The 24,377-nt window shown below is 44.4% G+C and overlaps 1 protein-coding gene across 1 annotated transcript in view; it reads left to right on the top strand.

Moving 5' to 3' along the window:
* ACO2 (aconitase 2) overlaps positions 1-21,645 on the top strand; it is a 74,675-nt gene extending 53,030 nt beyond the window's left edge. The window contains exons 14-17 of the mRNA XM_082264740.1: positions 1,612-1,803; positions 7,740-7,872; positions 20,244-20,365; positions 21,374-21,645. Coding sequence (XP_082120866.1) covers positions 1,612-1,803; positions 7,740-7,872; positions 20,244-20,365; positions 21,374-21,505 — 579 coding nt within the window. The 3' untranslated portion in view covers positions 21,506-21,645. The remainder of the gene's footprint in view (positions 1-1,611; positions 1,804-7,739; positions 7,873-20,243; positions 20,366-21,373) is intronic.
* Positions 21,646-24,377: the final 2,732 nt, after the last annotated feature.

Here is a 24,377-nt window from a genome sequence, read left to right as displayed (position 1 = left end):
GACACAGCACTCACCCCTCTGTGGAGTTGGTTTATGTATTCTTCTGACACTGCTTGTTACAAAACCTGAGATCCTGGAGCAGAAAGTGGGAGTATACCCCCCTTTGTGCTACCCATGGGCATAGTCAAAGCCTTGTTAACTTTTGTTAACCCCTTTTCCGCCCAGTGTCCTACTCCTAGGAAGAGCAGCATAACCCAACGGTCACTGAAGATATGAAGCGGTGTCCGTCAATGAACATCAGAGAAAAGGATTTTACGGTAAGATCATACAAAAATCTTGTTGTTTATGCATTTAAAATTAATTATTGTATTTCAACAATTGCGTTTGACAAAACTCTGCGCAAAACTGTGTGACCTAATAAATTGCAACACCGCTTATTTTATTCTCTAGGGCCTCTGCTTTAAAAATGCATAATGTTTGGAAGTTCTACGTAATTTTCTAGCAAAAAATGTTGATTTTTACATGTAGGAGAGAAATGCCAGAATTGGCCAGGTAGGCAAGTGGTTAAATACCTAGTAATCCTGTCAATCCTCATTGTGGCATTTGCTTTTGTAGCGTGAAGATGCTCTGTCTGCAACGTGGCTGTGACCAGGCATGTTTTGTCATTTGGGAAGCCTTGAGCAAAGACTTTAGCCGTCACAGGAGTGCACGTATATAGACAGTGGCAGCAAAGAGGCTAGAGGAGATCTGCTTTCAGAAGATGCAAAAAAAGTTGAAATTGTATTTTCTAAAAGAAACAAAAGACAAATTTGATACACAGTGGTTTAGCAAACTAAATGTCATTGAGGTACAGTAAACATCTACTATTATGATCTAGAAGTAGCAATTATATGCAGTATATGCTGGATTCTTGATGAATGGCTTCACCTGGAAATTAAGTAAAGACATGATCAGTCCTCTTCTGTTCTAGATTTTTACTTAAGGTCCTTTCACACGGCCGCTCCGCTGCTTTAGTCCGCTGCGGGACTTTTTTTTTCTCCACGGAGCGGATGACATTTCTGTTATCCGCTCCGTGTGCCCGCATATCATCCCATCCGTTTGCGGATGATATGCGGACATAATGTAAGTATATGGCACTGCGGATGACACCGCTGACATCCGATTTTTTTCCTTCCTTTCCGTTTTTTACACGGATGAAAAAATAGGGTTCTGTTCCATTCGAAAAAACGGAACAGAACTGAAAGGAGGAAAATCGGATGTCAGTGGATGGTATTCCGCTGACATCCGCAGTGCCATTCACTTACATTATGTCCGCAAATCATCCGCAAAAAAATAGGATGATTTGCGGACACACGGAGCGGCCGTGTGAAAGAACCCTTAGTTTGTGGAACTGCATTTCTATTAAAAATAACATCCCATTCATCAATAGTGGAACCTTAATATGACCCCATATTCTGCTGTTGGTTGTGTTGATGCTTTTAGGCTGCACAGAGGTGTTGTAGGGTGTGCACTGTTTGGGCTACTTTACCTGGCAACATACACAGAGTAATATTGAATTGCTGAATAGTGTACTTTAAAAAAAAAAAAAAAAAAGTGTACTCTTTGAAAAGCGCCACCATATTCTACTATAGACTGGAAAGTGTCTGACTTTTTTTTTTTTTTTTGCCATAGGTGAAGGGCAAGTGCACAACAGATCATATTTCAGCTGCTGGGCCGTGGCTAAAATTTAGGGGTCATCTGGACAATATTTCTAACAACCTGCTGATCGGTGCCATCAACATTGAAAACGACAAGGCAAACTGTGTAAAGAATTGTGTTACCCAAGAATTTGGACCTATTCCTGACACTGCTCGTTATTACAAGGTAACTTAAACCATTCTTTGTGCCTAGCTGGTGGTTTATGGATTTTTAGAGTACTGTGGGGATAAGCATAAGAATATGGTCAGAAAAACGACAAAGCTGAAGTTTGGTTCTTTCATGATCAGTCCTACATAAAGCACTATAAAATCCTTATTATAGTAGGACAGTGTCAGGGGAGCACTTTAGTGAATTGTCCGTTGGTGTGTCAGCTCATGTTTGTTTGTGAAAAATGCTGCGGTCTTGCTACAGTTCCTTGTCTCGAGATGTATGGACAAATCTTCTATGCCATATAGAACATGGAGCCATGTATGCAGCTTTCAGGAAAGCCCACTTATTCTATCTTATTATATAGTATCTATTTGTTAAAAACAAATTCAATGTTGAGGATCTTTTGAGTGACAGTTGCTAAGACTCTTAACATTAAAAAACATACCAACCTGATTTACCAGTTTATGGCCAGCTTTAGATCATTAGTTAGATTTTTGTTGTGGCTGGCTTCTGGAGAGAGATGCTCTATATGACCACTGTCACTGGGTTAAATGTGAGTTTAAATTTGGTTAACAGACATACAGGATGGCAAATTGTGGTGTGCCTTCCCCACTTTGTCTCAAGAACTTGGAGTCTGTACATGGAACATAAGAATAATTAGATGTTCCAAAGATTTTATATGTAAACATTATTTTATTTGAAAACTATAATTTTTTATAGTTTCTATTTCTCTATCGTTCATCAACAGACGCAGCTCTGCTTAATCGGACTATAGGTTTATGCTCCTCCCACTAGGTATAGGCACTAGGTGGAAAAAAATGTGTCCACGCCTGTAGGGGCTGTCCCAGAAGGCATAACACTTCAGGCTCTGCTATAATCAAACAGTTTGTTCTGCTTAGTGACACGGAGTGGACCTAGTTCCCTGCTGGGGCTTCGGTCTTCGCTGTAACAGGGAAAATTTTGTGATTTTTTTTTTTTTATTTTTTTTTATTTTCTAATTAGTTCCTGAGGACCAAGATCCAGAGCAACTACAAGCAACAGCCGGCTGGTATTCGCACTGGATAATCTAGATCCTTACGGTCTTCCAGCCTGGCCTGCGAGCGTGAGCAGGTTATAGTCCGTAACTAGGCCTCGCCACAACAGTGCCCCAATGGATGGGGACAAGCCTGCGAGTGGATCCTCTCGCCGGGACGCAGGCGACCTGGAATGCCCTAAGTCGCAGCCTCCCCTTGGCTAACAGCACCCCCATCCCGGGTGGGGGGTGATTTGTTTTGGAGTGGCACCCGCCTTGTACCGTGGTATAGGGAGTAAAATGTCCCCCCAAAACCCCTGGAGGTCGTGGGGTGGGCTTGGGCTCCCCCCTGGAATGGTCAGACCTTAGGAGTTCCCTGGCACCCGGAAGCCTAATCTGGCGTACCCCTTGCTTCTCCCTCCCCTAGTGGGTTTTCACCTTTGGGGGGGTAATAATGCGGCCCGTTTTTTGGCACTTATTTGAGGGGGATGGATCGTCCGGGGGGGCCCTTGGATGGGGGACCCTTAGTTGCCTTTTGTTCTGTGACCTCTTGGGGGTCCCGAAGACTGCATGGCGCGCATGGGGGCTGCCATTTTGCCATAGTTCATGACCTCTGTGTTCCCATTAGTTTGTATGGGCAGCCATTTTCTAGGATTCCCCATTGAGAATGTATAGCAGCCATTTTCTTGTGGTCCGGGGGTGGGACTGGCATCCTGCTTCCTCTTCCTGCTCTTCTGTGTTACTTTTGTTTTGACCAGGACTGCACGTTTTATTTGGGCTGTGGTAAAGTTTCTGGGGGTCCCCTGTAGGCTTTTCCTTTCCTGCTCTGCTATATTTATTCATTGCTCAAGTTTTTGGGGGTCCTCAGTAATATCGGAGAGACCACGTTTTTTGCGGTCTTAAAGGGACATTGCACATAAAAATGTTTTATTTGCAAATGGAGTCCCAGGATAAAATATCACCTGCAGACCCCCTGGAAATGACTGCTGGACCCTTTGGCTCGCAGTTGCTGCCAGAGATTGTGGTTTTTCTGCAAAGCATGATGTAAAAAATGTTTGTTCTGGTGCTGCTAGCCGCAAACGTTCCCGTCCTTGCCTCCCTCTGCTGGATCTTCGGATTCTGACACCGATATGGTTGCCACAGATGTTGACCACCCTGAGGGGTCGGTGTCTTCACATTCTGACGGTGAAAAGAACCTGTCCTCCGCTGTCGCGTGAGAACACACCTTGGTGGAAAATTTGATAGTTTCTGTACGGGAAACTCAAAAATGGCTGATGAACCCACAGCATCAGGTATGCAGGTGTCTTTTGGCTCCCTCAAATATCGCAAATCGGGTAAAGTATTCCCTTGTCATGACTTGTTTCACTCTATTGTGGATGAATAATGGGGACTCATTAAGCACATGCTGATGGTGCCTAAGCGTTTTGCACGCCGTTATCCCTTTGCTGAGGTGGTGGATACCAGGTGGGCTGTACCACCGAAAGGGGATTCCCGGTGGCCAGGTTGAATAAAGCGACTCTGGTGCCGGTGGAGGAGTCACTGACCTTTTCAGATCCCGTGGATAGCCAGTTGGAATCCTTATCCCGCCATTTACATGTCGTAACGGGTCACATGTTAAAGCTAACTTTGTGAATGTTCTCATAGCACAGACTGCTACTGAACCTCATCTGCATGAAGGGGCACTCTCCCCCGAGTCTGGGGGGGGGGGGGGTGTCTTTTGATTCTTCCGGGAACCCTGGACTTCTTGATTCAGGACAAATGGGTTCATAAATTGATCAGTTTTGGATACAAAAATCGAATTCCAGTCTCGTCCACTAGACAGGTTCTTCCTGTCCAGTCTTCTATTGTCCCCAGCCAGGTTAAGGGACTTGAAAGGGGCGGTACACGACATGCTCTCGCAAGGGATGATTGTGCCGATTCCAGCTTAGGAACGCTTTCAAGGGTTTTATTCAAACCTGTTCACCGTGCCCAGAAAAGAACGCAAGGTGCGCCCCATCCTAGATCTCAAAGCCCTAAACCACTTTATGCAGGTACAGAGGTTTCGGATGGAGTCCATCCGTACAGTTGTGGCGTCTCTACATCAGGGAGATTTCTTGGCCTCAATAGATATCAAGGACGCATATCTATACATCCCTATCTACGCTGGACACCAGCGGTTTCTTCTCTTTGCGCTAGCGGAGCAGCATTATCAATTTGTGGTGTTACCCTTTGGTCTCTCCTACGCTCCCAGGGTGTTTACCAAGGTTCTGGCTCTGGTGTTAGCATTGCTGCACCGGAGGGGGATTGCAGTACTGGAATACTTGGACGATCTCCTGTTTAAAGCGGACTCTCATTTGGTTCTGCTGGAGAATCTGGAGGTCACTGTCCGAACTCTACAAGAGTTTGGTTGGAACATAAATTTAAAAAAAATCCACGGTGACTCAGGTCCTGAAACTGGAGTACCTAGGCCTGACTCTGGATTCAGGCTTGGCGTGGGTTTTTCTTCCCCTGGACAAGCTACAAAAGTTGCAGGGGGCGATTCAGTCGTCGTTTGGACAACAAACTGTCTTCCCTCAGAATTTGCATGCAAGCTTTGGTTCTGATGGTGTCAACCTTCAAAGTGGTTATTTGCTCAGTTCCATACAAGACCCTTGCAGAGGGAGATTCTGGTGAAGTGGAACAAGGATCCGAAGTCCTTGGACTCCTTGATTCGGTTAAGCCACAACACCAAGTCTGCTCTGTTGTGGTGGAGGGTACCTAGACAGTGGAAGAGTCAAAACTTCTGATCAATGTTTTGGAACTCAGAGCGAGCAAACGTTGTCTGAGTCATTGGATGACTTGCCTACTGAATTCTTTGGTTTGGGTTCAGAAAATGCCACAGCTGTGGCTTACATCAATCACCAGGGAGGCACCAGGAGTGTCCTAGTGGCCGAGATTCAGACTTGGGCAGAAAGATTTGTTCCAGCCCTCTCTGCTGTACACATCCCAGGTGTGGAAAACTGGCAGGCGGATTACCTGAGTCGTCAGGTGTTGGATTAAGGGGAGTGGTCCCTACACCCAGAGGTGTTTCTCCTACTGTGTGTTCGGTGGGGGACCCCCGAGGTCATCTGTTTGCCTCTTGTCAGAGGCTCAACGAGAAGGTGCAGAGATTCGTAGCCAGGTCTCGACATCCTCTGGTTGATGCCACAGACGCCCTGGTGGCTCCTTGGGATCAGTATCGGCTGATTTATGCATTTTCCCCGTTTTAGTCTTGGTACACAGACCTAATAAGCTTGGCCACCAGTATCCCTTGGACACTTCCTCTCAGGGAAGATCTGTTGTCTCAAGGTCCAATCTTCCATGCTGCTTTAAAGGCATGGTCGTTGAAAGTCAGTTGTTGAGAGATGGGGGGGGGGGGGGGTCTCTCTGAGTCTGTAATTCCCGCTCACTTGAAGTCTAGGAAGTCGACTTCTCTAAAAATCTGTCATCGTACGTGGAAATCGTACATTTCATAGTGCGAATCGCTGAAAGTGCGACCTCGCTTGTTTTTTTCTTTTTCTATCGCCAGGGTTTTGGCTTTTCTGCAGAAAGGGGTTGACCAGCAGTTGGCCTTGGGTACTATCAAAGGCCAAGTTTCGGCTTTGGCAATCTATTTTTAATGCCCATTAGCCAATTACGCCCTTAGCTGGACATTCATTTAAGGTGTGCGCCATTTGGCGCCTCCGTGGCGATCCCCGTTACCGCCATGGGATCTCGATTTAGTGCTGTCCTTCAAAAGCCCCCTTTTAAGAAACTTTGGGAGATTTCACTGCTTGCCTTGTCTCAGAAGGTTGCCTTCTTGATGGTAATCCCTTCTGCCCGCAGATTATCTGAATTGGCGGCGCCATCTTGCCGCTCACTTTATCTGGTGGTTCACAGAGATAAGGTGGTACTTCGACCTAATCAGTCGTGCCTCACATTCCTTGGATGTGGTCCGGGCTATCAGAGTTTACTTAGAGACCACTGCGTCCTTCAGAAAATCGGACGCTCTTTTTTTTGTCCTTGGGGATAGACCTCGTAAGGGACATTGCCAGATGGGTCAGACAGACCGTGGTACAGGCCTATTCACTGAAGGGTCAGGTTCCCCCTTTTCAAATGAAGGCGCATTTTACTAGAGCGCTGAGTGCTTCCTAGGCTTTTCGCCATCAGGCGTCGATGCTACAAGTTTGCAAGGCGGCAACATGGTGGTCTGTGCATACATTCACTAAATTCTACAAGGTAGACGTGTTGGCATCAGCGGATGCTTCTTTTGGCCGCAAGGTTTTGCAGGCTGCAGTTTGAGAGAACCCCCTTTTTGGTTTCTTTGAGGGTTCTTTGTTTCGAGGGAGCTCGTTGTTTCTGGTTGAGCTGTTTAACCTGGTTGGCTACATTGGCCATTGGGGCATTCAGGTTTTTGGTTTCTGTCTTGTTCCCACCCCTCATGTTTTTTACTGCTTTGGGACATCCCTATAGTCTCTGATTAAGCAGAGCTGCGTCTGTCGAACGATGGAGAAAACTGGATTTTTGTAAGAACTTACTGTAAAATCCTTTTCTCTGAAGTTCGACATACGCAGCACCAGCCCCTCTTTTTGAGATATGCGGTCTTTTTCTGTCACTGCTTGGAACACAACTGTTGCGTATAGCAGAGCCTGAGGGGTTATGCCTGCTGGGACAGCCCCTGTAGGCATGGACAATTTTTTTCCACCTAGTGTCTATCTCTAGTGGGAGGAGCAAAACCCTTTAGTCTATGATTAAGCAGAGCTGCGTCTGTCGAGCATCAGAGAAAAGGATTTTACGGTAAGTTCTTAAAGTCCAGTTTTTTACCTCTCTAAGGATACTTGTGTTAGAATATATTTACATAGGGTATGGGTGCAGGACAGCTTTATCAGCTGCTGTGTACTCTAGTGTTCCAAAGGATGACCAAGATTCAATCACTTTGGTTTCTTTTCTTCATTTATTGTAGGCAAATGGAATAAACTGGGTAGTAATCGGAGATGAGAACTATGGAGAGGGCTCTAGCAGAGAACATGCTGCCCTTGAACCACGACACTTAGGTGGCAGAGCCATCATTACAAAAAGCTTTGCAAGAATTCATGGTGAGTTTAACTTAAATTTTTCCCTGGTTCTAGGAAGCTGCGACAAAATATATACTTTGGTGAGCGTGAAAACTGAGGCTTCTGCCTCTCGAGGGTATTTTAGTGGAAGCAGAATGAAAATGTTACTTTCATGTTCCCTACACTATGCTATGGGGTACATACCTTGCTAGTTCTGGCACTGCCTGAATTTCTTGTCTGCACCTTGAGTGTTAACCTAAGTGCTAACCCGCTAACTACAGAATTAGCCCTACTGTGCTCCTTTGAAATTATAATTGAGATACTCAAATGCTGCCCTGTTGAGGTTAGTCAGCCCAGGCTGTGATGAATACCATGGCTTTGACTCTCCAAATGTTTCCAAAGAATCCATCTTCTGTAATTGATTCTGAATGTGACTCATCTCCTGAAGTTCTCGATGTAGTTAGGCCAGAGTTTTATCCAACAGGATTTGATCTCAGATTTGAGCAGTCAGTCCAGCAATTGTCCGACTCTCTGCTTTGTATTAGTCCTGAACCTGATGGTGATCTCCTTTTTTAGGCAAACTCATCCAGTTTCACTTCCGACCTCTACAACATTCGGTTGGTTGTGTAACAATTTCATTGAAGTACTCGTACAGATTGTCTGTCTGGCTTGACACATGCTCAGGACCAGGTTGTCCTTTGGCTTGATGGCTCAGGAATCTGGCTTTGGTATCAGAAGTCCTTCACTTTTTCTCAAAGATTCTCAAGGCTGATGCCAGCCTGATTGATGCAGTGGGTTATTGGGAAGGGTTTTGTCTCTCAAACATCTTTGAACCATGGGCAATTTGCCTGTCTCTGCAGCATTGGGCCATCCTGCTGGAGAGTCATCTGATCGAGATTCCTTTGACTGCCATAGCAGTGAAGTACATCAACCATAAGGGAAGTACCAGAAGCACTGCTGCAGTAGTTTGGATCCTGTACTAGGCAGAAATTTGTCAATTGCTGACACCTTGGACATGGTGGATGAGGTAGAAACTGATTTCTCAGCCAACCTCACCAGGACCTGACCTAGGGGAGTAATCCCCTATACTCTACCATGTAAGTATGCTGAATCTGGACCTCCAGACTTGACAACAAATTTGACATTTTGTGACTCCAGGCACAGGGATCCTCTTGTGGAAGCACCACATGCTCTGGTTGGCTCCATGGGATCAGTATGCCCTTATCCAGGTCTCGAGCCATGGTTCATTTCTACGTGTTCTAGGTTTTACCCTGAAGACTGCCTTGGAAGAGAAGCCCACTGTGACAGGAAAATCCTGGACCCTTAATAGGGTCAGCATCATGATTAATGCTGGCCATACACTATACAAAAATCATTCAAACTCCTTTTCAAAAAATGAACACTCGGCTGTGAGAGCAAACGATAGTGCCATCATGTATTGACCGATAAATTGTTCAATGGACATCTGATTTTCTGTTTTTCACATATACCTAGTGCAAACTGGATGAGAAACGCACCCACTTAGGGCCAAGCCTATTTCTGACACGTTAAATTAAAATCCGTATTTTTTGCTAGAAAATTACTATATATATATATATATATATATATATATATATATATATATATATATATATATATATATATATATATATATATATATATATATATATATATATATATATATATATATATATATATATTTTTTTTTTAGCAAAGACTGGCGAATAAAATGGTGGTTGTTGCAATAAAATGGTGGTTGTTGCAATATTTTTTGTCGTGGGGTATTTGCGCATCGGTCTTTTCAAATGCAATTTAAAAATAAATAAATTTCACTGCATTTAAAGAAAAAAAAAAAAACAGTAAAGTTAGCCAAATTATTTTGTGTATTGTGAAAGATGTCACGACGAGTAAATAGATACCTAATATGTTACGGTTTAAAATTGGGCACACTTGTGGAATGGCGACAAACTACGGTATTTAAAAAATCTCCATAGACGGCCCTTTAAAAAATTTTATCGGTTTAGGGTTACAGAGGAGGTCTTTTCAAAACTTGTCCTTCATTTTTTGGCCAGTTAATGGGCACAAATCAGTAATCGGTTGTGACGTTTTTGAGCCAAAAAAACAAACTGTCCAAATGACGGAATTTCGGCCGATTTTTCGTATAGTGTATGGCCAGCATTAGACAGGGTTTCCTGTTCCTAGCTTTTATAAACCCAATTGGGAGTTATTCCTTTTTTGCCTACCCCTGCTGTTTTTATGTCTTAATTTTTCTTGGCGTGAACTGTTTAAATTTGGCAGATTGTGTCATCCTATCGGAGGATTGAACATGATGTACCTGCATCACTCTTGTCGGATAATGCATTCTGGTCTTTTTATTTCTCACCAAAAACGCACTCTGCACTTTGCTGCACATGGTCAATGCCTGGGTTATAGTGGCTTCTGTGTATGGACATGCAAATCCTAACCGTTCCACGCTCCATTCTGTGACCATCCCACCAGACCTCTCTTTGCAATAACAGATAAGACGCAAGGAAGCTGGGCCAAATAGCATGTGTTCTGTTGGACTACAGGAAACTCAAATTTCTGTCAAGGTATTAGCTGTTCTCTTGTCATAAAAAATAGTCCTAGAATTGACACTGGTTCCCTTTCTTTGCCTTTGTCTGACTGAGTTCTTTGGAATACTTCTGGCGCTTCTTGAATCCTGTTTCCAGAGGCCAAAACTGCTCAATGACCTCTATTGCCTCTGACCCTGTTAAGGATTTAGAAATGGAACCTCATTTTACTTGAGGATATTACAGGAAAGTATTAGGACCCTAATTTTGTTTCAAAGATGTCTGTGTTTTCCTTCCCCTGCATTTTCAGGTACAAGCTAAGTTTGTGCCAAATTCTCTACTGTCGTCACACTAGTGATACGGTGCTAGGCAGGTGCTAGCTCGTATAAGCACTTAAACTGGCTAGTCAAAAGACTTTTACATACACTTAGATTGTGCACTTTGAGGACTAGCTCAACCTTGAGAGGTAATTTCACTTCTAAGCCTTTTTGCTGAGATTTATCATATGGAAAAAAAATGGGCTGTTCCGGTTGTGAATCCTGCGATTCCAGTTCTCCAGCACCTTACCGTTCCTGTTGAGAATGTTCCCTCTTTAAGGATTCTGTTGATGGGCATCTGGAAACTTTTAAAGGCTGTTTTTTGCCCTTTAAGGTCCTGCCCTGCGGCTAGCTATTGCAGAAGTGTCTATTTGCTAGACTTTTTCTAACTGAACACAACAAATGTACAGACTAGGAACCTGTATTTGAGGACCCCACTCCTTTTTTCTTAAAAAAAAAAAAAAAATAGCTGCAGCTGATGCCATAATCAATATTATTTTTTTTTTTATATATTTTAGAGCAGGAGTGGGGAACCTTCTTCTTTTTTTTTTTTTTTTTTTTTTTTTTTTCCTGCCAAGGGCCATTTGGATATTTATACCATAATTCGGGGGCGTACAAAATTATCAACCAAAAAATTAGCCTGTTATATTTGGTCAAACATTTAATTAACTCACCCCTAATTTGATGGCTGGAACTGCTTCTCATTGGTGAGGTGTGTGATGTTAGCTGGTATTAATGATGTTGCTATTCTCAACTGGTTTTCCAGCTTTGCGTCAGTCAGTCTGGAGCGCAGTCGACTCTTTGCTGGCTTGGACTGCTGTGGGTAGTACTCACTGCTGGCTGGTACTTCTGTGGCTACTGCTGGCTGGTATTGCTGGCACGAGACATGTGATGACCTCAACAGAGCGAGAGTGTGAGGAGCAGAGCCGATGATTCCTCTCTCGGTCAGTCCTGACAGTCTGAGTCACAGGCGGAGTGATATCAAATGCACTCCACCTGTGAGGAGACTGAGTCGAAACTATACAGGAAGCATTGGCTCCGCTCTGACAGCTGAGATATCGTGCAGCACTTGCGGGTGTCAGGGAGCCGCAGGCCGCATGCGGGAGACTACCGCACCTCGCGGGAGACTTGGGATGTCTGGTGAAGGCGGAGCACGTGACACTGCATGCCTCCAATGTCCTCCTCCACATAAATGAATAGTGCTGCTGCCTGTAGTGCCATGGTGTGCCGGACCAAATGATTTTGCGGGCTGCATGTTCCCCCCCCACCCCTGCTTTAGAGAATGTAGTTCTCCAAGTCTCTAGAATGTTCCTGATCTCTCTACGTATTTGCAGGATTTTGTTTTTAAAATCTAGGTCTGCTGAACCCACCTGCAAAAAAGTGTCCTCTATGCATGCCTTTCAATGGTGAACAACTGTTTTGGGGAATCTCCTTGATAAACCATTAAAGTCACAGAGGGAAAAGGTACTTCTACCCCATAAGAAGCCTAAGACTTCTACGACTACTACTTTTACTCGGAGAAGGGGACCTTTTTCACTCTTCCCGAGTATAAATTCCAAAACAAAGCTTAACACCTCCTTTCACGCCAGCCATGCACTTTCAAATCAAATAAAAAAAAAAACAGCCCAGAGGCTACCCTCTCAATGATTGGGCACCTGCACTCAGAGTAGGAGGACATCTGTTGGTGTTCAAACCTGCCATTTTAAAGGGGTACAAAATAGTTTCTATCGCTGCCCCCTCCCTTGTCTTTTGCCCTAATCTGCCAGCTTCACACCAAAAAGACAGATTTAATGACGACCTTACAACAACTTTGGGTACAAGGAGTGCCTGTACCCGTTCCTGTAGAATTATTTCAAGGTTTCTCTATCGTCCACTGACAGACGCTATTGGGTTATGCGCCATCTACAGGAGTAGACTAGGCAGTGAAAAGTTTTCACTTGACACGCCTGTAGGGGCTGTCCCTCACAACATAACCCCAGACACACTGTGCTCTCATATCAGTGAAGGAGTAGGACCTAGGTTTCCTGCTGGGACTTTGGTCTCCGTTTTTATATTCTTTAAAGAATGTTTGTTTATTTCTCTTTACTCACTATCGCTAGCTAGTGTCAGGGGGATCCTCCTGGTGAACTACAAACGACAGCCGGCTGCGGTTTCGCACTGTATAATCTAGATCCTTACCGTCTCCTAGCCTGGCCAACGAGCATGAGCAGGTTGTGGTCCGCCCAGGCCTCGCCATGATGGAGCCACGGTGGATGGGGATGAGCCTGTGAGCGGATGCCTCGTCGGGACGCATCGACCTGGAATGCCCTGAGTCGCAGCAGTACCTCTTTTGGCTGGCAGCACCCCCACCCAGGTTGGGAGGGGAGCTGTTTCAGAGCGGAGCCCACCCAGTTCATGGTATGGTGAGCGATGCAGCCCCCCCCCCCCTCGTGTCCCTGAAGCAGACCTCTGAGGGGGAGATGTGGGCCCACTCCTGAGGATAACAGGGCTTTGTTCTCTGGAAGATCCCCCAGGCCTATTGGGACAGGGCCTACCCTCCCTGCTCCCGCTGGGGGGGCGCTATAGTCTGTGTCTGACGCCTGGGGGGGGGGGTTTAAAGAGGTTATCTTGACATTTGACCCCGTCAGTGCGCTTGAATTACCTGGGTATGATTTTGGACTCCTCTGGTGAGGGTCTTTCTCCCTGGGGAAAAACGTCAGACTTTCCAGAGCGAGATCAGGTTGCTGATGAACACCGATCTCTCCTCCCTCCTCTCCTCCCTGCGGACTTGAATGAGGTCTCTGGGGCTGATGGTGTCAACCTTCGAGGCGGTCCCATTTGCACAATTTCATACAAGACCTCTACAAAAAGATTCTTGTCAAGTGGAACAAGGATCTGCAGTCCTTGGACAGAATGTCTAAGCCGTTTGTTTTACGAGGCCAGAGCTCTCGTAGTGACTTCTGTCGCCTGCTCTGAGCCAGGGCAGGTCTTTTCTACCACTGTTGTGGACAGTGGTCACCACAGATGCCAGTCTGTCAGGCTGGGGTGGAGTGCTGGACAATCTCTGTGCCCTGGGAAGCTGGTCAACTGAGAAATCCTCTTTACCGATAAATGTCCTGGAGCTCAGGGCGATCAAGCTCTGCCTGCTCCACTGGACAACTCGGCTGTACGGTTTTCCAGTTCGGGTACAATCCTACAATGCCACGACTGTGGCTTACATCAATCAGCAAGAGGGCACCAAGAGTATCCGGGCGGCCAGGGAGGTGGCCGAGATTCTGACTTGGGCCGAGGAACATGTTGCGGCTCTCTCCGCAGTTCACATTCCTGGTGTGGAGAACTGGCAGGCAGATTCGTCAGGTTCTGGATCAGGGGGAATGGTCCCTGCATCCAGAGATTTTTCTTCTTGTGTGCTCGATGGGGAACTCTGGAGGTGGATCTGTTTGTGTCTCGTCTGAACAAAAAGTTAGTTGTTTGTGGCCAGGGCTCGTGACCCTCTGGCCCACGCCATAGATGCTTTGGCGGTGCTCTGGAGCCAATATCGGCTGATTTATGCCTTTCATCCAATACAGCTGTTGTCGAGGTCCCTCCGCAGGTTGGCGGGGGAAAAGCTGCTAGTGATTCTGGTAGACCCAGACTGGCCTCGCCTGTCTTGATACGCAGACCTGGTAAAGATGGTCGTCGAGCCTCCTTGGCGGCTGCCTCTGAGAGAGGATCTGCTGTCTCAAGGGCCGATCTTCCATCCTGCTTTATGGTCGCTGCCTTTAGGCCAGGTGTTCAGAAGACAGAGGTCTCTCTGATTCTGTGATTCCTACCGTGTTGATGGCTAGAAAAGTGACTTCCAGGAAGATTTATCATCGTACTTGAAAGATGTATATTGCCTGGTGTGAATCTCAAAAATTGCATCCTCGCTCGTTTTCGGTTTCGAGGGTCTTGACTTTCTTGCAGAAAGGAGTTGAGCAACGTTTGGCTTTAGGCACGATTAAAGGACAAGTGTCGGCCTTAGCCATTTACTTCCAACTCCCGTTGGCGACTATTGATCCGCACCTTTATTCAAGGGGTGCGTCATCTGGCAACTCCAAGAAGATCCCCTTTGCCTCCGTGGGATCTGAATTTGGTTTTGTCTGCTCTTCAAAAGCCTCCTTTTGAAAATATTAGGGACATATCTCTGCCTTTGTGGTCTCAGGTCGCCTTTCTGGTGGCTATACCTTATGCCCGCAGAGTGTCAAGGTTTGCGGCGCTTTCCTGTCGTTCGCCTTATTTGGACGCTCATAGCAATAGTGGTTCTCCGACCTAATCAATCTTTCCTTCCTAAGGTGGTGTCTGCTTTCCACCTCAACTAAGATATTGCTTTACCTTCGCTCTGTCCTAAGCCTCAGCCTTCCAAGGAATTTGCCTTACATTCTCTGGATGTGGTTCAGGCGATCAGGGTTTACCTGTTGGCCACACGGCCTTTTAGGACATCTGATTCTCGGTTTGTCCTTACTGAGGGATCTCATAAGGGTTCAGCTGTGTCTGCTGCGACCATGTCAAAATGGATTAGGTAGACAGTTGTTCAGGCCTATTCATTGCAGGGTCAGGTTCCTCCTTTCCCTGTGAAGGCGCATTCTTCTAGAGCGCTGGGTGCCTGTTGGGCTTTTTACCATCAGGCATCTGTTACTCAAGTGTGTAAAAGCGACGACTTGGTCGTCCGTATATACTTTTACAAAATTCTACAAAGTAGATTTATTGGCATCCTTGGATGCCTCCTTTGGCCGCAAGAGTCTTGGTTTTTTTCTCTTTTAAGGGATTGAATTTTTTTTTTTGGGGGGGCAAGCGCCTGTTGGTACTGGTTGAGCTTTTTGTTACCCAGTTGGCTACGATTTTAGCCTTGGAAATACGTTAGTTTTGGTTGCGTTCTTTCCACCCACTCATGCCTATACTGCTTTGGGACGTCCCAATAGTGAAGAAGCATAAGAGTAGCGTTTGTCAATGGACACTAGAGAACTGGATTTTTGTAAGAATCTACTGTAAAATCCTTTTTTCTGAAGTCCATTGACAGACGCAGCACCCACCCCCCTATTTTGGGGATGGTTGGGTCTTCTTTTTACTGCTTGCTACGAAACTGATACGAGAGCACAGTGTGTCTGGGGTTATGTCGTGAGGGACAGCCACTATAGGCGTGTTGAGTGAAAACTCTCACTGCCTAGTCTACTCCTGTAGATGGCGCATAACCCAATAGTGAAGAAGCATAATAGCTGTGTCTGTCAATGGACTTCAGAGAAGGATTTTACGGTAAGTTCTTACAAAAATCCAGTTTTTTATTCAAATCTACACTCCCAAAACCAAATGGAAGTGTCTGCCCAATACTAGGTTTCACATCTCTAAAAAAGATTTCTTTGATGTACCAAAATTCTGCGTGGAATCCATTTCATTGCTTTTCTCAGACCAGGGGGCTTTTGGACATCAGAAATACAAGCTATCTATCTTCACATTCCCATCTTTCCCTCGCCTAAACTCTTTCTGTGTTTTGCTGTGGCAGACCAATGCTTCCAATTTGCAGCTCCAGCTATTTTCTGCACCCAGAGTGTTCACAAATATGCTTGCACTGCTTCTTGCTTTTCATTGAACCCTGGGCATTAATGTCACAGGTTACCAGGATGGCCTACGGAAGGACTTCTCAGCCACAACCTTGTCGGCCAATGTTCATAGGATGATTCAGCTCCTTCAAACCTTTGGCTGAATAATCAGCTTTCCAAAGTCTGTTCTCCAGCCCTTACACAGTCTGGAGTACCTGTGTTTAATCTTGGACACTGCACAAGCCAGGATTTTTTTTTTTTCTTAATTTTTTTCCCCCTCCAGGAGAAAGTTGCTTCCCTAAGGTTCCACATTAGGCTCTTCAGGTTAAAACACCCCTTAGTTCCTTTCTGCATGAGGGTTCTGTGGTTGACGATGGCCTCCTTCAAGGCAACTCCTTTATGCCTAGTTTCACTCAAGACCTCTTCAACATACGAATGACCTAGAACAAGCAGATCTTATTGGACCTCCTTACGCTTCAGTCTAGCCAGACAAAGCACTTCTGTGATGAACATGACATGATGGGTCTTCAATCCTGCCCGGGAATTGGGTAAAATTTTTCCTTCACATGCCTTGGAAAGTGGTGACAATGGATGCTTGCCTTACAGACTGGGTAGGAGCTTACAACCCCAAACTGCAGTAAAATGTAGGGACCAGATCCCCTGCACAAGCATTCTCATTGGTATATCGCTGCAACACTGGACCTCAGTTTATCAAGGTCACCCAGTCAAGGTGCTGTCAGACAATGCTACAGCAATCAAGGTGCCCTAAAAGAAACAAGTCTGATAAACGCATGGACATAGATTTGCATTTCAGTTCTCTGCATCTTCACATCCCTGATGTGGACTTGCTATGCAGTCAATACATAACCTGGGGAAAAGCGGTTTCTGCTTCCAGTGGTCAAAATTTCTGTCAAGTATGGGGACTATGAGATATGAACAACCTGGCCTCCAGGTTCAATAAGCTGAACAAATTTGTGACAAAGACCAAAGGTCCTGTAGTCTTTGTAGTCTATGCTCTGGTTATTCCTTGGACTCAATTCAAGCTGGTTGGTGCCTTCTCTCAAATGAAAGTCCTCATGACTGCTACAAGAGAAGGAAAGGGTTCCAATGATTCTCATGTGCCAATTTGGCCCAGAAGAATGTGGTACACAGGCATACTTGGACTTCTGGCAAATGAGCCTAGGTCTCTTCCAAACAGAACAGACTTACTAGCCCAAGGCCTCAGTTTCTCAGTTGGATTTATCAGCATAGCTGTTGAAATCCAGGTCCTAAAGGATAGGGATATTTTTGACTGTTATTCCTAATTTACCATTCGCATTTGCATCCATTTGCGTTCTCCATCGCATATGGGAGGCTCACTTTGCCTAGTGCAAGGACATAAGATTGTTCCATGGGACTTAACTTCCTATTTTGGCCTTTCTTCAGTCTGGTTTGACCAGCATGTGGCGCTATGTACCTTTAAGGGACAGATTTCTGCCTTCTCAATTCTGTCTCCGAAATCTTGCCACACAATCTGTAATCAACACTTTTCTTCATAGAGGTGCTAATATACTGTAAATCCCTCAATTCTACCTCCTGTCTCACTTTGAGAACACTGTGTGCCAGGTTAGGATCCCAGAGACCCCCTTCCCCCAACCAATTAGACATTTCACTGGAAAACCTCACTTTTGTAAGGTTGCCATCCCGTTGTAAATCACATCTGTTAGGTGTTTCATTTGCCTTTCTTGTGGGCCTGATGGCAGTTCTATTTGCTATGCTGGTGTTTGGTGGTTGTGGGGGTCTTCACTTCTCAGTTGATTGCTTGGAAATGTTTGCTGGTCTTTGAATACTTGTACTGTACTATTAAGGTAATGGGATTTTTTTGGACTTGCTGTAAATTCCTTATCTTGTAATAAACTACAGGACACAGGCTCCTCTGTTTTACATCTGTTTTGTCCATTGGGGGTTCCATCTGTCCATTTTTCATCCGTCTGTTGACGGATGAAAAACGGAGAGCAATTTCAATGTGAAGGGGACCTTGCAGTGATCCAAGAGTATATGTTTTGGTGACAAGTGTCGTCAAACTTTCATAATTGACAAACTTTTTTTTAACTAAGCTCTGTGCTATATGTTGAGGCTAGTGCAGACCTCTGCATAACCAATTAAAGAGAGCTGTTTAAATTAGAATTCCAGGTATAATTCCACTTTGCACCAAGCTAGCCAGCTGTTACAGAACTCACACTGTGTGTGCTCTAATGAACTATAGTATCATTGGTTAAAAGTGGTGCTTTGTTTCAGCAACAGTACAGGCAACTTCCCGCCTGCTGACAGAATTAAGAGAGTTGGACTGAGTGCTTCTCTAGGATTAGGAAAAGTCTTGTACAAAATACGAGTGCAAGTCCAGTGCTGTATGAGAAAGTGCAATGTATTAGTCCACTCAAGAAAAAAAATCCACAAATGATCCAGAGAAAGGTATCCCAGAAAGTCCAATGCAACTTAACGCTGAACTAATCTTCTTAGTGTTTGAATCACTAAACGTGACACCCGATGTAATCCTTCACCGTCCACACTATGACCCACCAGACATAATGGCTGGTCAAATTATAAACCAGCTACTGCGCTTTTCATCATGATTTCCAAAGAGGTAATCTCCTCCAAGGTACTGGATCCCAATATTTGTCTCGCTCAATCAAAAACCTCTCATGCAGGTCACGGCCACACATACAAGCAAGAGAGAGGAAGGCTTTCATAGCGTGATGATGTTTTAAAACCGGCTTTATTTAAAAGAATATAGATTCACTGACCTGTATCAAGTATCTCCCCGACACTAAGGTGTCGGGGAGATATGTCTCCAGCATTTAACCACAAGCCGCGAGTACGATTCAACCGTTTGCAGTGGTCTAGGACACTGACGTCACCGCTCATGCTTGGATCGTAATCGTAGCTTGTGGTTAACAGCCGGAAACCATCGGTAACGCCAAATGACGTTAATACCTTTGTGTCGGGGGGTACTTGATACATGAGAGTGGATCTATATTCTTATAAATCCGGTTTTAAAATTTTATTGTGCTATGCAAGCCTTCCTCCCTCTGTCTCGTATGTGTGGCTGTGACCTGCATGAGAGGTTTTTGATGATATGAGATGATATTGGGAACCAGTACCCTCTTTGAATACCGTTATGAAAGCACAGTTGCTGGTTTATAATTTGACTAGCTGTTACCTGAGTCAGTGTGGATGGTGAAGGATCATTTCGGGTGTCACCTTTTAGTGATTCAAACACACGCTAAGAAGATTAGTTTAGCTTTGGACTTTCTGGGATACCTTTCTCTGGAGCGCTTGTGGATTTTTTTCTGAGTGGACTAACACAGTGCACTTTTTCTTCTACAGTACTGGACTTGCACTTATTGTAGTATTTTGCATTTTTAGCTATAATTGCACTGTATGTGTTAGCAGCATTTGCACTTTGTTACATTTTTGCATGTGAGATCATTGTGTTACAGGGTTTGATGTGTGGTTTTTTTTTTTTTTTTTGTTTTTTTTTTTTTTTTGTTTTAACAGCCATTGTCACTTCTGACCTCCTATTGTCATATAGATTGTTGCACATACAAGTAGTGTGTATATTCACTTAAGGTATTTGGATAAGGCTTACAAACTAGTGCTACTTGCCGTTTTTTTATTTTTTTTTTTTTATATAATAAATGCAAGTCTACTCTAATTGGCCAATGTGAAAAATTGTGACTTCATCTGCCTGCTCCTCCATCCCAGCCCACACAAAGAAGGCTTGTGTTCAGCTTGGCCCAGATGAACTATCTGAAGTGAAATTTAAACCTTTAATAAAAATTACAATAAAAAAAAAAATATATATTGAAGATGTTTGAGAAGAATACATAAAATGAACACCACCTTTCACATGTCATGGTGATGTAAAAGTTTACGTACGTGATGCATACTTCTTGGTTTTCACATGTGGGAAGAGGTGTTGGGATAGATTACCCTATTAACAATAAAGCTAACTTTTTTTGTGCATCTAGAAACCAACTTAAAGAAACAGGGGCTTCTGCCTCTCACCTTTGCTGACCCAGCTGACTATGAGAAGATTCACCCCGAGGACAAGATTACACTTGCTGGATTAAAGGACCTGGCACCAGGGAAGGTAATCTTCACAAAGCTTTGCCTTCAACACCTAATGACTGCATCAGTAATGTTGTCTTTTGTATGTGACAATCTTGATGAAAACCTTGGATAGCTTCATTATTCTTTTTTTTCCTCCACATTCAGATACAGTTCTGTCACATTATGTGCAGGAGAGCACCACACCTCTGCATACATTTCAGCAGATCACTGGTGCAATGCAGGGCTCTTGTAGACTGTTGTCAGTGTGTAACTGCTTGCTCGTACCTCATACAGGCAGGCAGTTGCACCGACAGGAAGCATCAATTAACTACCTAGAGCACTCAACAGTACCCTGGTAGTTCATTGGGAACTACAAGCTGACAACCACAAAGGCTGTCAATTTTTGTACTGTGAATGAAAAAGGTGAACTTCTTTAATAAAGTGGTGAATTGGAAGAATTTGTATGACTCCCAGTGGGCAATATCACTATAAAAGTTGGTAACCTAATCCTAGTCTAATTCAGAGGAAAAATATCAAGACTTTGGTAAAATGATTCTTTATGGAGTCCACATGCTTCTAACAGTCAGTCAACATGTGCAAGAATAGTCTGGGGAATGCCTAAAGTGGAGATGTGGTCACCCAGACAAATAGGGTTAATATACCAGCATGGGCATGGCAATGCACAACAAATAGCGATAGAGATCTCTACAATGGGGATGCAGACAGCCATAAAAACCTTTACCGGTTCAATCTTTCCCCAGTACATACAAAAGTAGACATTGGCATTTTTACCTGTGGTAGAATTTAGTGTAGCTATAGAAATCTACTGTATACACTTAAAAGGTTCATAGGATTGTTTTGGTATACTTCATATGATATGAAGATAGGTCTAGGAGTACTACCTAGTAAATTTCATTCTGTACAGGGAGTACCTTGGCAGTATATAGAAACACTTGTTTTCTGAGATCTGTGATTTTGTCACTAGCATTTTGTTTCCAGTGTATTTTTTGCCAATTATAATTTTTTTTTTTCCCCCCTCTTTCCGCAGCCTGTCAAATGCATTATCACCCATCAGAATGGTAGCCAAGAGACAATCTCCCTAAATCACACCTTCAATGAAACACAGATTGAGTGGTTCCAGGCTGGCAGTGCTCTCAACCGCATGAAAGAGCTTCAGTAATAAGACATTGGATACTTTTTGACATTTTACATAGACTGTCATTCGTGGAATGATTAACAATGCTGATGTATTGCGTACAAACTGCAGCACTTAAAACTATGTTCACCATCATTTTTACTAGTCAATAAATTATCTGTTCAATTTTTTTTTTTTTTTTGCTTCAGGAATAATCTTTTTTTTTTCTGTAAGTCACAGCTCCATGAGGTTTATTTGTTATATTTATTGCCAGATTCATGTCATACTGATCTTGCTACTGTGATGCCCTCCAGTCTCTAAAATCGTTACAAAGCGCCATGCTGCTCTATTAAACAAATCTATTTTATCTGACAACAGACTTGTCGAAATAAAACTGCTGTGATTTAGATGTATTTTGTTTTGGGTATTAGTTCATTCAAGCAGGTCACATTCTGGAGTTTGCATTTGTAAGAATTGGAATCTCCACTCTAAGTGCATCCTTTCCCCTCAGGTGAGTGTATGGTGCTGTTCACTAATTTTCTTTTCCTGTCATAGCAGAAAGGTGGCAGGCTTCAGAGACCTTGCCACCAAGCTATACACTTCAATAAGAATTGTGTGCCTTTTTTTTTTTTTTTTTTATATGCAGGTTTACTTCTAAAACATAGAAACATAGAATGTGTCGGCAGTTGAGAACCATTTGGCCCATCTAGTATGCCCAATATATCTGAATCCTATGAATAGTCCCTGGCCCCATCTTATATGAAGGATAGCCTTATGCCTATCCCATGCATGCTTAAACTCCTTCACTGTATTTGCAGCTACCACTTCTGCAGGAAGGTTATTCCATGCATCCACTACTCTCTCAGTAAAGTAATACTTCCTCATATTAATTTTAAACCTTTGCCCCTCCAATTTAAAACTGTGTCCTCTTGTGGTAGTTTTTCTTCTTTTAAATATGCTCTCCTCCTTTACCGAGTTGATTCCCTTTATGTATTTAAAAGTTTCTATCATATCCCCTCTGTCTCTTCTTTCTTCCAAGCTATACATGTTAAGGTCCTTTTAACTTTTCCTGGTAAGTTTTTTCCTGCAATCCATGTACTAGTTTAGTAGCTCTTCTCTGAACTCTCTCTAGAGTATCTATATCCTTCTGGAGATATGGCCTCCAGTACTGCGCACAATACTCCAAGTGAGGTCTCACCAGTGTTCTGTACAGCGGCATAAGCACTTCTCTCTTTCTACTGCTTATACCTCTCCCTATACACCCAAGCATTCTGCTGGCATTTCGTGCTGCTCTATTACATTGTCTTCCCACCTTTAAGTCTTCTGAAATAATTACTCCTAAATCCCTTTCCTCAGATACTGAGGTCAGGACTGTGTCAAATATTCTATATTCTGCCCTTGGGTTTTTACGCCCCAGGTGCATTATCTTGCACTTATCCACATTAAATTTCAATTGCCAGAGTTCTGACCATTCTTCTAGTTTTCCTAAATCCTTTTCCATTTGGCGTTTCCCTCCAGGAACATCAACCCTGTTACATATCTTTGTGTCATCAGCAAAAAGACAAACCTTGCCATCAAGGCCTTTCTCTATCGCTCATTGACAGACGTAGTCTTCTTGATTCTCAAGAGCTGGGTTATGTTGTCTCCGCAGTAGTAGGACTAGGCAGAAAGACAAAACGTTCTGGCTCCACCTTAGGGGCAGTCCCTGAGGGTATATCCTCCCTCTCTCTGCTACAGGGAATCAGTTTTTTTCTGTCTAGTCAGGAGTAAGGACCTAAGTTCCTTGCTGGGATCTTTTTGGTCCTGGCAAGATTTTTCTTAAAAAAAAAAAAAAAAAAAAAAAAGATTTTTTAGGCAGTTTTTCTCCAGTACTTTTTTCCTGTGAGATCTTCAAGCAAATACGCCGGACTGGGCGTCACTAGTGGTCACCCCAGCCGGCCTACGAGCGCGCGCAGACCATTGCATTGCACTTGGTCGGCCGCGACACATTCAAGTAAGTATGCGGGGCCGGGCGACGGGCTGGGTGTTGAGATCCAGTGGTCACCCCGGTTTCTGCCTACGAGCGCGTGCAGACCAGAGCTCCGCGCTGGGTCGGCCGCGACAGAGTCCCAGTGGAGGGACTGACCTTGCGAGTTAAGTCTCGCTTGGACGCCAGGAACCAGAGAGTCGAGGCGTCCGGAGTGGTCCACAACCCCCCACCCCGGTGGAGAGGGTATTGTGAAGAGAGGGTGCCTGTCGGTTCGGTATGGTGAGTAAACGTTCCCTTTTTTCTTTCCTCGTTATGAGGCAGTATGAATTATGGGCCCCTCCATACATGGTCAGTATATATCTGACACTAAAAAGTCCCCCTTGTAAATACAGTATGTGTTTGTGGGAAGTGGACTTGGTTTGAGAGCTAACACTCTACCCAGCAGACTGTAACATTACAGCAGACATAGGAGGTATAATCCTACCTTATTTGTAGTGTATCTCCTGTAGATCAATATATCGCCACGTAGCAGAGATGCAGGTGGATGTGCTGGGAAAAATGATTTCGGCGGTCCGCCGCCATTTTGCCGTAGACCAGGTGCATGTATGTCCTCAGGTCACGCCGGCCGCCATGTTTTTGGAGTCTAATGTCTCTTGTATGGGGGCGGCCATGTTTCATGAGCCCAGCTACCTCGTGGAGAGCTGGGAACGCCAGAAGGCGTACACGGGGGGCGGAGCCATGTCCTTCTACCCGGGAAAAAGCAACAGCTCCTTCCAGTCTGTAAAAGACAGACGCTGACTGCAGTCGGTTTAAAACTTCACTGCATCGGTTGGTGAGCCTTGGGGGTCCCTCTCTCTCTCTGTGGGGATTGAGAAGCAGGTACTCTGAGGGGCGCTATTGCGCTAGGGGGAGACATATAAAAAAAAAAAAGAGGTATTTTTTTGATTT

The sequence above is a fragment of the Pelophylax lessonae genome (genome assembly GCF_965119305.1).
Source record: "Pelophylax lessonae genome assembly, chromosome: 8".
Taxonomy (NCBI): domain Eukaryota; kingdom Metazoa; phylum Chordata; class Amphibia; order Anura; family Ranidae; genus Pelophylax; species Pelophylax lessonae.
Note: the sequence above shows the minus strand (reverse complement) of the source record. Positions and strands in the feature narration are given on the sequence as shown.